Below are 14988 nucleotides of genomic sequence, written 5' to 3' on the forward strand. Positions count from 1 at the left end.
TACACATTGCATGTCCAGGTCAATCTCATGTACAAGGGGTATAATCTATTCAACACCGACGCTTCTGCTCGTTCATACGTCATTTCTCGTCAAAAGGGTTCCTGTAAGAGAATCCGCGATCAGTACATGGTCTTTCACACCTGGTGCATCTCGATCTCACTCTATAATGTACTCACTTGGTGTACTCCAGCTCATCATCACTGTCTTCTAATCGATACAAATCTCTCTCGGCAGGGGGAGTGGGTGGGATCTTGCTGACCAGACTCTGAGGTGCAGAGGGTAAGGATGGGTTCGGATCGTCATTATCGTCGTCATTGTTCGCAGCGGACGATCCTTTGTGGATTGGGGCAGGTGCAGAGGGGGAAGTGGACATCAGGTCGACTCGTTTCTTTGGAAGGATCCCGAGTTTGGCTATTAAGGTCAGATCAGCAGTGCAAGACGTGATCTTCGACACAACGAGACACGAGGAGGTGATCTTGATGAGGAAACCATACCACGCTTTCAGGACAGACATTGCATGCAACCGTATCCGGCCCAGACTCACCTGGATCAATCTTGCCTAAACCCTTGTCTGGACTTCCGACACCCGGACTTCGTCTACCTCCTACGTCAATCCTATTTGAGGGACTAGCGCCCATGGCTCCTCGATTTGGCGGCAATGGGTCATCTGCATCTCTTATCAGCTTTCAGAACGGACACGCATCGTCTCGACGAACTTACCGTACGCGTCGGAAGGCTGCCAGCGGTTCGAGCTTGTCCTGAGCGGTGCTGCTTGCGCGAGAGAGGGCGGATCAAGTGTACTTTGAGATGAGAAGGAGTCGGATCGGATGCTCGGCGAATTGGTCAAACTTGGCGAGTTACTAACGACGCATCATACTATCAGTACTGGGTCTTACAGGACTATCGAGTAGAGAGAACCGACGAGACCCATACTCACTTGCCTGTATCACCCCAGAGTCCGCCTCGTTGGCCTGGTCGATTCTGCTCGCCACCCCTGTTCCCGCCTGGAGCGGTACCTCGTCCATACTCCTCCGAGCTCCACCCTCCGTACTGTGATGACCCACCACGACCAGTGATCGGTGAAGCTTGAGTGGCTTGATACTCGCTGTATTTCGCCTTTGCCCTCGAGAGAAGGGAGTTGAAAGTTTGTTTACCCACTAAAACACATATTTGTGAATCAGGTCCATTCGGTACTTTGGAGTGACTACTCACCCTCTGCAAATCTTTCGATCTTCTCTTCCATCAACAGCATTCCAGGCGGATTCTCTCCTTGTTGTTGCTGGCCTCGCTCTCCCTGTGAAGGTTGGTAGAACGTGTCCGGTTGTCCTGGTTGAGGAGGTGGAGGTCGCGCACGCCTTACTCTGGGTTGATAAGGAAGTTGACCGCTTTGCGGTGGTGTCTGCGTTTGGTGACGCTGATATTCCTGCTCATCTTGCATTTGGAGGGAACGAGCGAATTCGGCGTCGAGGTCGACTTGAGTCTGGTTGGGCATCTATTCGTCAGCAGTGGTCGGGGCTGTGTATCTCCGCTTCATAACTCGTGCTGAAAGACATTGCACCGAGGGAACACCGCCAACCATACCGGCGGATGTCGTGGATTATGATACGGAAGGACTAGATGACCGTATGGCTCCACTCACATCTTCTCTAGTCCCAGACAATTCATCCGGCTTGAAGTTCGGGTCGGTCATACCCAACAGCTGCTCTATAGCTCTATCGGTGGACCCTCCGCATGTCTCAAGCACCAGCTCGATGACCGATACTTCGACAGTGGGGAAGATCAGCTCGAGCTCTGCGACCTTGGGGTCAGCAGTCTGAGTGTGAGTGGACTGAGCGGGCGGAGGAGGGGAAATGGCCGGAGGTGCGTAGATGTCAAGTGGAGGGGCGGCGGTGGTAGGAGATGTGGTCTTGGGAGCGATTGGGGGAGTCAGAGTCTCCTCTTGCGATCCGGAGGATGGTGGTGACGTAGAGGTGGCCATGTCGGGTGGAGTATGAGCTCGTGCGAGTTGTAGGGGGAAAGGAAGGATGAAGCTGGATGGATGGATGATTGAATGAGATGTGACAACAGTGAACCTGATTGATTGATTGATACCAGTGATGACGTTTGTGTTGTTTTCGTTTCCACTTGGCAACCGTCTCTTTGTCGGGTTTGGTCGGTTTGTCTCTGGTTGTACTAGAATAAAACACATATAACATACAACTTACATATGCATACTTTATCACAACGACGTACATCTCTGTCTCCCCGACATGGTCAGGCTTCAACATACCATCTCAGCTCGCTGATCTCCCAATAAGCATCTGCAAAAGCGTTCGGGTTCTGATCCACCCAATCATTACAGCTCCATCCAGCATCGCCCGCACAACCACTACCTGACCAAACGCTTCCTGCCCAATCACCACAGAACGTCAGATCGAAGATGATCTCATGAGGACTGAGCAGGTTCGCGTCTGTCATATCGCACATGTTTGGTGAGGATGGGAAGTTTGCCCAGGGAGTCGACCAGAGTGACTCAAATATCGAGGACGAGGATGGGTTCGAGATGTCGTATGGTAAGAAAGGGTCGAGTCGTGGCCAGAACCAGGTGGCGATACCTCTGGTGGCAGAACGACGCGTGACAAAGCTGGTCCAATGAAAAGGCCATCAACTCTCTGTCAACGTACTGATGTCGCAACGATGTTGTCGAGCTCACTTACTATCCCCCCAAACCATCGTTGAAACTCTGACCAAAAGACCTAGGTCGTGGATCACTGACCCCGCAACCGCTATTACTCCCTCCGTCGCCCGACACACAATCGTTGCCGGTAAAGTTACCAGTCATCATCCTGCCTGTCGTCGGCATCGTGCATCCAGGTGGAGTATGGAGCGAAGCCAGGTTCGTGCCGATCCCATTGACGCCTTCGATGATGTCGATCTCTCCTCCGACAGGCCAAGAGCCAGGTGTGCAGGTCCAAAAGGCTACGGGGGGAGAATATCGTGGTCAGGAGATGATGTAGCGTGACACACGACAGCGATGGCGTCACAGCCTCAGTAGATCAATAATGATGAAGAGAAATCTATGCTCCTACCTGGCCACGTCCCACACCCAATAGGCATATGGCGGACATCAAGCACCAAGACTCCCTAGCTCTCCCACTCAGCGTCCTATTTTGCATCAATGGCCGCTTCATGCTCACATCACTGAAGGTCTCGCGACTATGGATACGGACCGAATCCCTTCCTCGAGCGGAAGAAGGAACGACGTTTGTCGAGTCCGCACGCATTACGAAAGCGTTGTCACTCGCTACGGTCGATGTTAATCTCATCCCATTGTTTCTTGGCGAGCACACGTACCGAAAGAAAGGTTATTAGACCTAGCCGTGTCAAGGTCGACATAACTTCACACGAATTGGTCAGATGCGAGTCCGGTCGCCGACATCAAACGTTTCACATACAATCCGCCACTCACTTGACTCGACCATGAGTAGGGTCGTCGAACGTACGAAAAGTGAAATCGTCGTAAAAGCCAGAACCGATCCACGATCTCTGTGGTGGGGCAACGATAGGTCAGAAGTAGAGGAGACTCATTTCCAGTCGTATCAACTCACGCTCAGATTGTATGTCGCAGCGTTAGTGACTGTGATCGAGGAGAGAAACTCGAGCCAGCAGAACAGTATGAAAGAAATCATGTTGTCCAGTTCCATTCAGTCAATTGATTATTGGTAGATGTGTTGGAAACAAACTAGAAGCAGGAGGAAAAGTGGTATACGAGGAAGATGGGGTGAAATCTATCGTGATGGTCGTGATGGGGCATGAGATGGGAATATACTGTACCTTCGACTGAAGATCAGCGTGGCCTCAAAGCATGGCCAAGACCCAAACAAGTGATCCACTGGACAGAGATTCTCTATCATGTGGATCACCGGTCGACAATCTTTCTTCTGTGTTCGGCCCCGATGAGGAGAATGCACCCATTCAGAATCCATCAAGATGAAAGTTTTGACTTGTTGCTGCGTCCGAGACGATCTATGCTCGAGTAAGTTGAAGCTGGCTTGATCGTCGTTCATTTTCACCTTTGTTGTTGCCACTGTAGATGAAGTGTCGCCGAACAGATGACTAAGATGGGAGAAGCAGGGATGGAGAGCGCAGACACCTGACCTCTGACCTCTGTGGAAACTGCAGATCCTTCCCTCGAGGGATCCTCAAATCGACAATCTGACTCGTCATGATAAAGACGACGCTTGTCATCTTGGCGAGAACTGGTATGACAAATGTCAGGAAGACGACTTGCACGCTCTGAATCGCAGTGAAACGCACAATAAAAGGTTTGCACAGCAACACACCTTCTCTCTGCATGAGCAAACCGCCACCATCAAAAAGATGCCAGGCCGGCAAATCAAAACATCCGCTCTGGTTGAGGCTGATAACAGCACGCTGAACTACATGCCTACAAAGCAAGGGGCGACGAACCGCAACGTCAACATCGAATGCCTTCCACATCTACGTTCCATCGTGCCACAGGAATGATGCATCTCGTACGTGCTTGCGGATCGACTATTCTGCCTCACTTTCCATATCCATATCCATCTCCTCTTCTCCCTCTGCATCTTCTTCTCCTTCCGCATCATCTTCGTCCTCGCTGTCCATATATTCTCTGTTCTTCTTGCCTGCCGATCCAGTCTTATCCTTCCTCGCCCTCTTCCTTTCCCTCTCCTTCTCTTCGATGCGTCTCTCTGCCTCTTCCATCTCATCGAGATCTTCCTCCGGCTCGGAACCTCCCTTTCGCTTCTTACTCTTCCCCTTGGAAGACTTGCGTTTTGCTCCGTAGTCCGACTCATCGTCTGTGTCCGCAACGACGAATCCATCATCCTCATCGTAATCTCCTGCAGCTCCACCTCCCAGATCCCTATCACGTCGAGAAGATCTGATTGGCTGATCGTCCGAATCATATCCTTCCGCTTCGGATTCACTATCGCTATATCCTCTCTTGAAAGCCTTCTTCTTCCTTCCGCCACCTCCAGCACCACCACCGCTCTTGACTCCACTTCTTGTCCCTCGGGCACCACCACCGCCGCCGCCGCCGCCACCAGTCTTTCTCGTCGCTGTGACCTTGGTTCCTTTGATGAATTCTCTGTTCGGCGCGGACTTTAACAACAGCTCTTGTAACGAAGCTTCGTCCTGAGTCTCCTCCAACATCTTCATTCGACTGTGTTTTACATGTTGTTGACCAACATGCTTCGCCAGCTCGATGTGCGTCTTCGATGTCATGCTAGTGGGCAACAGCGACAGTTGTCCGGCAATAGCAGTTTCGGTGACGAGAACTTGCTCGCTCGGAGCAGTGACGCAGAGGAATGTTGTAGCTGAAGTGGTATTTTCTTCGGCGGCCTTTGTAGTGGGAGGTGTGGAATCTTGTGGTCGAGAGAGAGTGGCACCTTGAGAGGGAGCGACGTCGAAGAGGTCTCCTCCTAACTGCAGAGACACAGATCCGTCCGACCACCGAAGCATCTTGGCGTTGCTTTGGCGCATCTATTGGTGAAAATTCAGTCCCGGCTACAGGAGACGAAGAAAAGAGCAATGTAGTGTTCTGATGACTTGATGGAAACGAATGCACACTCACAGGCTCGCCATCAGGCCCCGTTATCCACCTCCACCGCACCGTATTTCTGACACCTATCATTTTGCTCTTCGCACCTATCGGGTCGGTAGTGCCGTCCAGCTCTCCCTCATCTTTCAACGACTCGCGGTAGAGATCTGGGTCGTAAGGTCGTGGTTCGAGGTTGACATACGCGGGGAGTTTCATGTGCCATACCTGAATGTTCGAGGACGGTCAGCGTGGTACGAGGAACAGACAATCAGGATACAGCAGGTACTACTGTGGTGGGCATACAGGATCAGGATGGGGAAGGTTTGTTTGTCGTTGATCGTCACTCACCTTGCCGTCCGTCGCTTTCAGCTTAGGCCACTGAGGCAGAGCCAGCGTCACCCAATTCTCCTGATGCGTTGCTCCCTCATCATCTTCCTCTGGGTATTCCAAGGGGTTTTGCGACGTCTCAGAACGTGGTGTACCGGTCGTTGACCTCCGTCGTTGGCGAGGAGGTTCCTCGTCTTCATCACCGAACTACGTACACATAGGAGATCAGCTATTGCTCAAGTAGCCTTCAGGCTACATAGCATGTCGGGGAAGACACAAACAAGCAGCTAAAAACCTGTACTCACCAGATCTCCCGCGTTACCCTCCCCCTCTGCAGCAGCAGCAGCCGTAGCTGGTGATTTTGAGCTGGAAGCTACAAGAGATGGCTCTCTGCTCTGAACTTCCCCGACGTCCGAGTCACCAAAGAGATCGTCCGCTGATCCCGCGTCCGACATTGTTTTGTATGTCTGAATGAATGGAAGCTACAGACAGAAAGAGTCAAGAGCAGTCTCCAAGTGACAACAAGTGTATGAGGAGGAGGATGTGACGAGGACGCGGTGAATCCCAAGGCATGCGACGGGATCAAAATGATTGCCACATCACCGGCAATTCGGTGTTTTCCTCCTTCCCTTCCTCTCTTCCGTCTGGTTGCTCTCCTCTTTCATTGACTTGGTTTCGTACAGAGATCCTATATCTCTGGTCAACACTCTATCGCTCACCACTCCTCTTGTCATCTCCCTCATCCCACACCTCGAAAAATGGCCTCCCGTCTCGCCCTCAAGAGCCTCAGGTCAGCGGGTAAGTTGGGCACGGTATCATCGACTGAAAGGACATGGAGAAGAGAAACACGGAACACATCGGATGAAAGAGATGGAGACTAATCTGCCTTTCATATCACGTAGCTCTCGCCAGACCTGCTGTCGTTGCTCCCCGTGCTATGATTGCTCAGAGGTGAGCTCAACAGCCCCAAAGGATGTGATGCATATACTGATCAATATTGCTCAGTGCTCGATTCCTTGCTACTCGTTAGTCACCTCGATTCGTTCCCCTGCCATCACAACAAACTGACGCAATTCACGTTTCACAGAACCTACTCCCGACCAAAAGGCCGAGTCAATCATCAACGCCGTCCCTAGTTCTTCCCTCTTCACCAAGACTGGTGGTGTTCTCCTCGGTACCGGTCTCACCGCTGCCGCCGTCTCATCCGAGCTCTACGTGAGGCGGTCCGACCAGATCGATGTTTCTACAGGGCATTGGACTGATTTTTGATGTGATTGTCACAGGTTGCTAACGAGGAGACTGTCTTGGCTGTTGGTTTCTTGATCATCTTCACCGCCATCGCCAGGTCTATCGGTGCTCCTTACTCATCTTGGGCCAATGGACACATTGACGTGAGTTGCGCGTCTAGCTCAGAAGGGGATTGTGTTGACAAACCTCGTCCACGTATTTCACCTTCGATCGACTTCTATCTTTCCGCTTCACCGGTCTCTCATACCATCCTTCCCATTCATCTCACCATCACTCACTCAACTGCCAACGGTAATCATCACGACACCCCTCTGCGATCCATTGCCACAAAATAGCGAATCAAATCCATCCTCAACTCTGCCCGAACCGAGCACACCAAAGCCGTCACCGAGCGAATCGACTCCGTCTCCACCCTCAAGGAGGTCGTCCCCCTCACCGAGTCGCTCTACGCCGTTGCCAAGGAGACCAACACCCTTGAGCACGAGAACTTTGTACTCTCTCAGGAAAATGCCGTCAAGGCCGAGCTCAAATCCGTCCTCGACTCTTGGGTCAGGTACGAGCAACAGCAACGAGAGGCTGAGCAGGTCGCTTTGGTCAAGTCCGTCCAGGCCAACATCGAGTCGGAGTTGGCCAAGCCTGCTTTCAAGAAGCAATTGCTGGAGGAGGCTTTGAGCCAGGTTGAGCGTGAGTCGAGAGTCGAGATTCGTGAGGTTCAAAGTGTGTCAGTGCTGATTGACTATAATCACAGAGCTCGCCAAGAGCAAGGCCATCTAAATGGTGGTTCAAGCGGAAGATCTCAATCAGTGCTGAGAGAAGGTGGAGGAGAGGGAGAGGGGAGTAAACGGTGCATCAGACAGCCGGGGATGTAGGTCGAGGGGGGGGGGGGGGAAGTACCAATGGCCGGTGGATGCGTAGTAGACCTTGGTACACAAAAATGAATCTATGACTGGACGTGGTGCCTGTGGGACCAGCGCGAAGAGCCAAAACGAGGGAACACCGAGCACGGCTTAGCGGAAATGATGACAATACATGCTATGCCATGCTACACTATCTTGTCCTCGCTCTTCTACACCTATGGCTCTTCTACCTCTTGATCTGGTTCATACCCTGCTGAATCTCGTCTGCGCCCTTGGCAGCGACGGCAGAAGGGCGTTCCCCTCCCTCTGTTCTAGAAGCAGGTGCAGTGCCGGTGGTAGAATCTCCTCGACCGGCGATTTGTTCGCCTACGTTGTCAACAAATGAGTTGATGTTGCCTCCCTCGGATACCTTCACCGGCGCCTGATCAGAACCAGATACATTAGCATAGATCTTGACGCTCGAAAGAATGAGAAAAGCAAGTGAAGAGGTGTTGAACAATGTGGGAAAAACAAGAGGGAAGGCTGAGTTCGAAATGTTGGCGCGTACCGTGGAAGACTGAGGGGAAAAACGCAAGATCAAGTCAGCAAACGGTTCACATATGAGCACGGTACCAAAGATCGTCACTCACCATTCCATCCACCCTTGACCTTGTCTCCGATGTCTGAGGAGCGGGTCAGTACCCGTCCGCTACAATTGGAAACTGGATGAAGCTCGAAGGCTTACTCACTTTGTGCGGCGTCCCCTCCGGCAGTGCCGTCTGCAGCATGTATGTTGGTGTTGTTGTTGTCGGCTGACATATTGTTCTCCCTTGTATGCCGAGATATTCTGGGTGAATGAAGAGCTTTACTGTTCGAGCACGATGCTGATGGTCAAAGAGGTGTACCAAACAAATGTCCACTTATTATAAATAGTTGGTGAATCACGGTGATTCGACTCTCCGTCGCCACCGGTTGAGGAAGTTGACGTCATAGGCGAAGCGAGGTGTTTACGAATGGTACAGTGGTAGTGGTAGCCTTCCATCCGTTGGCCATGCATGCAGGAGGATCACAGCATAGTACCAGCATGAACGTGATAGCAGTGTCGATACAGTCCCCGGCACTGCCTGATCCAATGAAGAGATTGCGAGGTTTGATGTACCTGACCAAATGTCGTCGTCGTACCAGAGTCGTGCAGAAATGTCATGTCAACAATATCCCGACTTCACATATCAGCCGTCAGTCATAGCCTGATTCAAGCAAGTCGTCCCTCGTTTCAATATCATTGCGGACGCCATACATCTCCCGGACGTATCTTCGGTCCCGTCATATGCACTCGAGGCCCTGCAGGAAGACGCATTGCGTCCAATATGTAAAGCGTGCGGAACACAATATCCGTCTGCGCGGGAGGATTGTGAGTGACTGAATACCTTTCTCTCCCTTGCTCTCCTCAGACTAGTGCTGGCTCCCTCATCCAACCTACACGACCTGTCATGATATGTGGACTATGTATCTCACAGCGAGGCGCACCTCGGACCAAGAGCGTGCACTGAACTCACTCGACTTAGGCCCAATATGCGAAGATCCTCGTCAATTCGTCCCCGCTTCGGGCCAAGCTTGGTCCTCACTTGCTGAGCTAGGGTCGACCAGCAAGCACGCTTTACTGCCGGATAGCGAGGATGAGAGGATATGTCATATTCAGACGGAACCAGCTTTCGGTATAAACCAAACTCGTACGTGGTCCGATTCTTCCTGTATCCTCCATCCCGCTCACTGGGCTGCTCTTCCCATCCCTCTACTTCATGTGTTGTACAGCAAGAATGACTCCATTCCCCCTTGACGGTATTACTGATATGATCGACTGTCCACAGCCTTGCTTATTCAGACTCACGGCGGATCGTACATATGGGACTGCGCCGCATTCCTCTCGCTCGGATTGATAGGTCATCTGACAACGCTGAAAAATCCGCTCAAGGCCATCGCCATCTCGCATCCTCATGTGAGTATGCACACCTATCCCCCTATATACCTACCCTCACACACCTCCGACTACCCACTTGTTGGTACTCGCACCCCGCGCAGTGCGTTCACACCGCTGATGCTATATTCTCATTTAGTTCTACGCGACTTCTCTCACTTGGTCCCGAGCCCTCAAGGTCCCGTTGTACATTTGCGAAGCGGACAAAGAATGGTTTCAACGGTTGGACGATGTGAAGGACAGCGACGATGTGCGATTCTGGTTGGGAGAGGAAGATTTAGGTCCTGGCGTTAGGTTGATCCAGTGTGGAGGGTGAGTGAATGGAGAGCGACATTCCAGATTCCCCATTCCATCAGACACGGCATTTGGGGTTTCCTTATCATGCGCATGAAGCCTTACTGATCGCCACTTACGCAGTCATTTTGCTGGCTCAAGCATCCTTCATTGGGACAGACTGCAGGAGCCGGCCCCTCCATCCGACAACCTCCCCACAAAGCCCACACCTGTGTCTGGCATCATTTTCACCGCTGATACCATCATGGTCCAACCGACACAGACGAGGTTCACTTTCCTCTGGTCTGCGCCGAATATGGTAAGTGCTTTCGCGTATTCAGTCTTTGTTTGTGTTCTTGCGAATCTGCTCTCGAAATGGATGAGCGAGCCGCCGGCGACCCCAGAAATCACCCATACGTGGTTGCGGGGCTCTCTTGTCGACGAAGACAACAAGCTGAGGCGCCGCGTCTTTGTCACCCTCATGTTCTTCGCTTTTGGGTGCATTCGTCATCAGCTGACGTCTGACTCATCCTGTTTAGATCCCGCTACGCCCCAAGGACGTATTAGCGATACAAGAACGACTTAAACCCATCCCGTTCCACCAAGCCACTTCGTCCTGGCCGAACAGATGGATCAGGACAGACGCCAAGCAGGTGTTGGCAGAGAGCGTGGTCGCGTACCTTGCCGCGGAGGGGTGGAGGGTAGATGAAAACAAACTGGTCGAGTTAATCACGTAAAAGCGAGTCTTGCTTCGCGCCAAGAGGGAAAATACATAGGACGAGTTGCCTGGTTGTATTTGCCATTGCTATCCGAGTACATGGTCCTCTTTACCGCCGGGATCGGTCTGCTAGTGTCTATGCTACCAGTAAACTAAGCTATCTAACCTAGGTGTGGATGCATGCAGGCAGGGGATCTCTGTACCGTCGCGGGCAGGAGCAGAGACTTTCACAGTGATGTCTGGTCGCGCAAGTTAGACTGGTTGTCTTGCCGCCGGGATTCACGGACCTCTTGTGCCCACCGGTCTCCTGGATGCGGTTAAGGACGGTCTTACGGTAAGTAATCGATCATATCCTGATTAGTGCAAGTCGAGTGCCGTTCTGATTTCTTGGAACTCTGGAACTGCAGCACGACAACAAGTCGAGACAAAACAGTCAGCAGACCGCGAGTATCAAATGCCGACAAGAGATGTACGAGGAGATCGCTTGTACGTCTAAGGCAGATCGCGAGGATTACATCCGAGAACAAGAAGCCCAGGCAGCGTCACAGTCAACAGGTTTATCCAGCGTACCGTCGGCAACTGCCTGTGCGAAGAGATAGATGAACGAAATTGCTTCCCTGATGGCGTCTAACTAGGTCTTGGCCGATCTGCATCTGCTCGTCGTGTCCTGCCGTGTCACAGTCGCTCTATCGCTAGGACTGAAAATGAGTATTTCCTTGTGGGATGCCGTCACCGTCTCGTCCATCCGGGGGACAGCGCAATGCGGATGCCAAGCTTATTAGCCGCTGCGGACAAGAAATGTACCTCTCGTTTCACCCTGTGAATTCCATTGCCGCAATTCTGATACCGTGATGTCGCCAAGACGCCCAGGGCAGGTGAATGAACACACCATGCGTTTGGAGATTCTTTTTTGCTTGCTTCGGACCGATGCCGAGCTGTGTCTCTGGTCTCTGACTCTTCTTTTGCTCGGATGCATGTATTCTTCTCCCTTCTTCCGATGACATCGGCGCCCCCTTCTTGCCCCGCTACCGCCGGTGACGTCCCTCACCCCCCGCCTTAGTCCCTTAGCTTCGTTCCCAATCCCTTCAGCGTTATTTGTATTCCGTTTCTGTGTTTGCCCCTGTGTGGTTGGAGAAACAAGAAACATCCAAGAAGCGGAGCCTCACGGGAAATGCCATATATAGAAGCAATGCCCCACGGAGGGAAAGAAAGAGACGATCCCCCGCCCCCCATTTTCTCTCATCTAATCATCTCATAGTATTTTGTGATCTGGCCACCATGTCAGACGTCAAACTGGCAGCAGCTGAAAAACATCTCACTTCGCATAGCGAGAATGCTACCCCTCCCAACAACCCTCACCATCACTCCGCTGTCAAGGTCGTAGAGAACCCTCTTCAGGTAAGTGAATCACAGCTCGCGCGACGAGCCATTAACTCACTCCGTTGGCAGCTCGTCAGCAGAGTCGCCGTTGTGCGCGATGTCGAAGCTTTCGTCGAAGAGAAAGGTCTTTCTGAGCACAAAGCCTTGTTCGAACGAGCTGCGCTTGTCGCGAGGGACCCCACCGGTTTCGAAAACATTCCCGAATTGACCCAAGAAGAGCAGACAGTCTTGGCACACGAGCGCGATCACAAGTGGTCTAACACTTTCCAGCTGTACTATGCCGTGACCATTTGTGCCTTGGGAGCTGCGACCCAAGTAAGTCTTCGGTCTTGGCAACGGCGAATGGGTATTTGCTGACTGTTTCTCGTGCTTTGTAGGGATGGGATCAGACTGGTTCCAACGGTGCAAATCTCAGTTTCCCCGCCGAGTTTGGTATCAATGCTCCCCTCGGATCTCCCAACGGTCTTCGTGACGAATGGATCGTCGGTGCTGTCAACGCCGTCATCTTCCTGTCGGCCGGCGCTGTCGGATGTTGGATCTCAGACCCTCTCAACCACTGGTTCGGTCGACGTGGTGAAATCTTCATCACCTCGGCCATTCTCATCGCCACTCCCATTGCCTCGGGTTTCACTCACTCTTGGCAAGCTCTATTCGCTGTCAGATTCATCATGGGTATCGGAGTGGGTGCCAAGAATGCTACTGTTCCTGTAAGTGAATGTGACAGTGTTCACAAGACTCAAGCTGATCAAACCCGCTCGACAGATCTTCTCCGCTGAGATGGCTCCCGCCAGAATCCGAGGCGCCTTGGTCATGGGCTGGCAGCTTTGGGTCTGTTTCGGTGGGTCCACAGCGCTCATACGACACATGACCCCACTGACTCTTCCTCAGGTATCTTCCTCGGTTTTGCCGCCAACGTTATCGTCAAGGACACTGGTCGAATCGCCTGGCGTCTTCAGCTCGGTTCCGCCTTCATCCCCGCTCTTCCACTCTTCCTTGGTATCTGGTTCGCTCCCGAATCCCCTCGATGGCTCATGAAGCACGGCAACTACCCCAAAGCCTTCAGGTCCTATCTCCGACTTCGAAAGCACGAGATAATTGCCGCCAGGGACCTTTACTACAGCCACGTCCTTTACATGGAGGAGATTAGGGAAGCCAAGGGTGCCAACTACTTCACGCGTCTCTGGGACTGTTTCCGAATTCCTCGAATCAGGAGAGCAAATTTGGCAGGTAGCACCATCATGCTGGCCCAGCAGATGTGTGGAATCAACAGTGAGTCTCTCTGACCCGAAGCCGCGCTGACAATGCAGTCATTTCCTTCTACAGTTCTACTGTCTTCGTCGAGGGAGGTGCCAGCGCGGACAACGCCCTGTACGCCTCTTTGGGTTTCGGTGCAATCAACTTCGTCTTTGCTATTCCCGCGATCTGGCTCATCGATTCATTCGGTCGACGAAGCTTGTTATTGAGTGTGAGTGCGGGGTCTGTTCGGGTCGATCGCCGCTCGTTGCTCATGTTGAACAGACCTTCCCTTTCATGGCTGTGTTCGTACTTGCTGCTGGTTTGGCATTCCTCATCCCTACCGAAGGATCTGTTAAGACTGGTATCATCGCTCTGTAAGTCTTTATGACCATTATGCCAACACAGACTGATTGCTGTTCCCAGGTTCGTCTACCTCTTCACCGTCGCTTACTCTGTTGGCGAGGGACCCGTCTGTTTCATGTACTCGGCCGAGATCTTCCCCAACGTCCAACGTGAACAAGGAATGGCCTTCACGGTGGCTATCAACAACTTCTTCGCGGGTGTCTTGAGTTTGACCTTCCCTCCCATGCGAAGGGCTATGGGACCTACAGGAGCTTGTGAGTGCGACTGCCACCTCGTTTCGTCAATCCTTGCTGACATTGTGCAGTCGGTTTCTATGCCGGTCTCAACCTCATCGCCTTCTTGATGATCTTCTTGTGGTGTCCCGGTGAGTGTTTCATGACACAAAGGGTGAGAGCAGAGCTGACCACGTACGCTCCTTTCTCCCAGAGACCAAACAACTCACGCTTGAAGAATTGGACCGTGAGTCCGCTCCGTCCATGACAGACGATGCGACTGCCACTGACAATTCTCACAGAGGTCTTCTCCATCCCTACCAAGGTATACATGAAGCACGAGACGACCAAATGGTTACCATACTTCATTAAGCGATACGTCTTCTTGCGTCGAAGCACTCAACCTCCTGTGCCCATCTTGGCCAAGGCAGAGGCTTTCGTTGACCACTAGACGATATCTGGTCCCACGTACAAGCATTAGGTGGAGGGAAAGGACAGAACTGCTGTCGTGAAGACGTCATGTATCAGATCCAGTCGTTTGGTGGCGTGAGAGATTCTTCTGTATCGGCGTGATGGCTAGTAGTCTTTTCTTTTGAGTCATGCATCTAACCTTTGTGTATCACTTGATCTGATGTTTGGTCGTGTGTTCGTCCATCTCGGTCGTTGATCAAAAGCACAGGGTGTGGGTGTTTTGTGTAACTTAGGTGTGGTTATGCAGAATTGGTTCACCATCAGGGCCTGTCGTTTTGTTCAGTTTTACAGATCCTGCAGTGGAGACTCAATGGTGAAAAATAGGACGAAGCTGAGAGTTCGATCTTGAATTCAAACACAATTCAAGCGTTTTACCGACGCTGCAA

The 14988-nt window shown here is 52.0% G+C and overlaps 7 protein-coding genes across 7 annotated transcripts; 3 read left to right on the forward strand and 4 right to left on the reverse strand.

The window, feature by feature from the left end:
- Positions 1 to 79: 79 nt before the first annotated feature.
- Positions 80 to 1978, reverse strand: IAR55_002590 (uncharacterized protein; the record flags this gene model as incomplete). The annotated part of the gene is made up of 7 exons (XM_066945703.1): positions 80 to 101; positions 177 to 411; positions 545 to 667; positions 721 to 860; positions 938 to 1157; positions 1213 to 1480; positions 1640 to 1978. The coding sequence occupies 7 exons, from the start codon at positions 1976 to 1978 to the stop codon at positions 80 to 82; spliced, it is 1347 nt and encodes a 448-aa protein (XP_066804392.1).
- A 275-nt stretch (positions 1979 to 2253) lies between these two features.
- IAR55_002591 (uncharacterized protein) lies at positions 2254 to 3683 on the reverse strand (the record flags this gene model as incomplete). Its single annotated transcript, XM_066945704.1, has 7 exons — positions 2254 to 2623; positions 2697 to 2958; positions 3069 to 3123; positions 3177 to 3283; positions 3334 to 3377; positions 3449 to 3525; positions 3588 to 3683. The coding sequence occupies 7 exons, from the start codon at positions 3681 to 3683 to the stop codon at positions 2254 to 2256; spliced, it is 1011 nt and encodes a 336-aa protein (XP_066804393.1).
- An 850-nt stretch (positions 3684 to 4533) lies between these two features.
- On the reverse strand, positions 4534 to 6345 carry IAR55_002592 (uncharacterized protein; the record flags this gene model as incomplete). The annotated part of the gene is made up of 4 exons (XM_066945705.1): positions 4534 to 5505; positions 5597 to 5788; positions 5912 to 6097; positions 6196 to 6345. 4 exons carry the CDS (start codon positions 6343 to 6345, stop codon positions 4534 to 4536), a joined length of 1500 nt encoding a protein of 499 aa, XP_066804394.1.
- A 303-nt stretch (positions 6346 to 6648) lies between these two features.
- On the forward strand, positions 6649 to 7912 carry IAR55_002593 (uncharacterized protein; the record flags this gene model as incomplete). Its single annotated transcript, XM_066945706.1, has 7 exons — positions 6649 to 6688; positions 6793 to 6841; positions 6896 to 6915; positions 6978 to 7105; positions 7174 to 7281; positions 7474 to 7822; positions 7887 to 7912. 7 exons carry the CDS (start codon positions 6649 to 6651, stop codon positions 7910 to 7912), a joined length of 720 nt encoding a protein of 239 aa, XP_066804395.1.
- Positions 7913 to 8221: 309 nt separating this feature from the next.
- Positions 8222 to 8793, reverse strand: IAR55_002594 (uncharacterized protein; the record flags this gene model as incomplete). Its single annotated transcript, XM_066945707.1, has 3 exons — positions 8222 to 8517; positions 8625 to 8657; positions 8724 to 8793. The coding sequence occupies 3 exons, from the start codon at positions 8791 to 8793 to the stop codon at positions 8222 to 8224; spliced, it is 399 nt and encodes a 132-aa protein (XP_066804396.1).
- Positions 8794 to 9058: 265 nt separating this feature from the next.
- Positions 9059 to 10959, forward strand: IAR55_002595 (uncharacterized protein; the record flags this gene model as incomplete). The annotated part of the gene is made up of 7 exons (XM_066945708.1): positions 9059 to 9122; positions 9236 to 9385; positions 9540 to 9704; positions 9843 to 9970; positions 10089 to 10261; positions 10367 to 10541; positions 10762 to 10959. The coding sequence occupies 7 exons, from the start codon at positions 9059 to 9061 to the stop codon at positions 10957 to 10959; spliced, it is 1053 nt and encodes a 350-aa protein (XP_066804397.1).
- A 1259-nt stretch (positions 10960 to 12218) lies between these two features.
- On the forward strand, positions 12219 to 14582 carry IAR55_002596 (uncharacterized protein; the record flags this gene model as incomplete). The annotated part of the gene is made up of 11 exons (XM_066945709.1): positions 12219 to 12338; positions 12390 to 12635; positions 12698 to 13027; positions 13083 to 13158; positions 13209 to 13575; positions 13644 to 13785; positions 13839 to 13930; positions 13980 to 14173; positions 14224 to 14283; positions 14346 to 14378; positions 14434 to 14582. 11 exons carry the CDS (start codon positions 12219 to 12221, stop codon positions 14580 to 14582), a joined length of 1809 nt encoding a protein of 602 aa, XP_066804398.1.
- Between the last annotated feature and the right edge of the window lie 406 nt (positions 14583 to 14988).

The sequence above is a fragment of the Kwoniella newhampshirensis genome, chromosome 4 (assembly GCF_039105145.1).
Source record: "Kwoniella newhampshirensis strain CBS 13917 chromosome 4, whole genome shotgun sequence".
Lineage (NCBI taxonomy): Eukaryota > Fungi > Basidiomycota > Tremellomycetes > Tremellales > Cryptococcaceae > Kwoniella > Kwoniella newhampshirensis.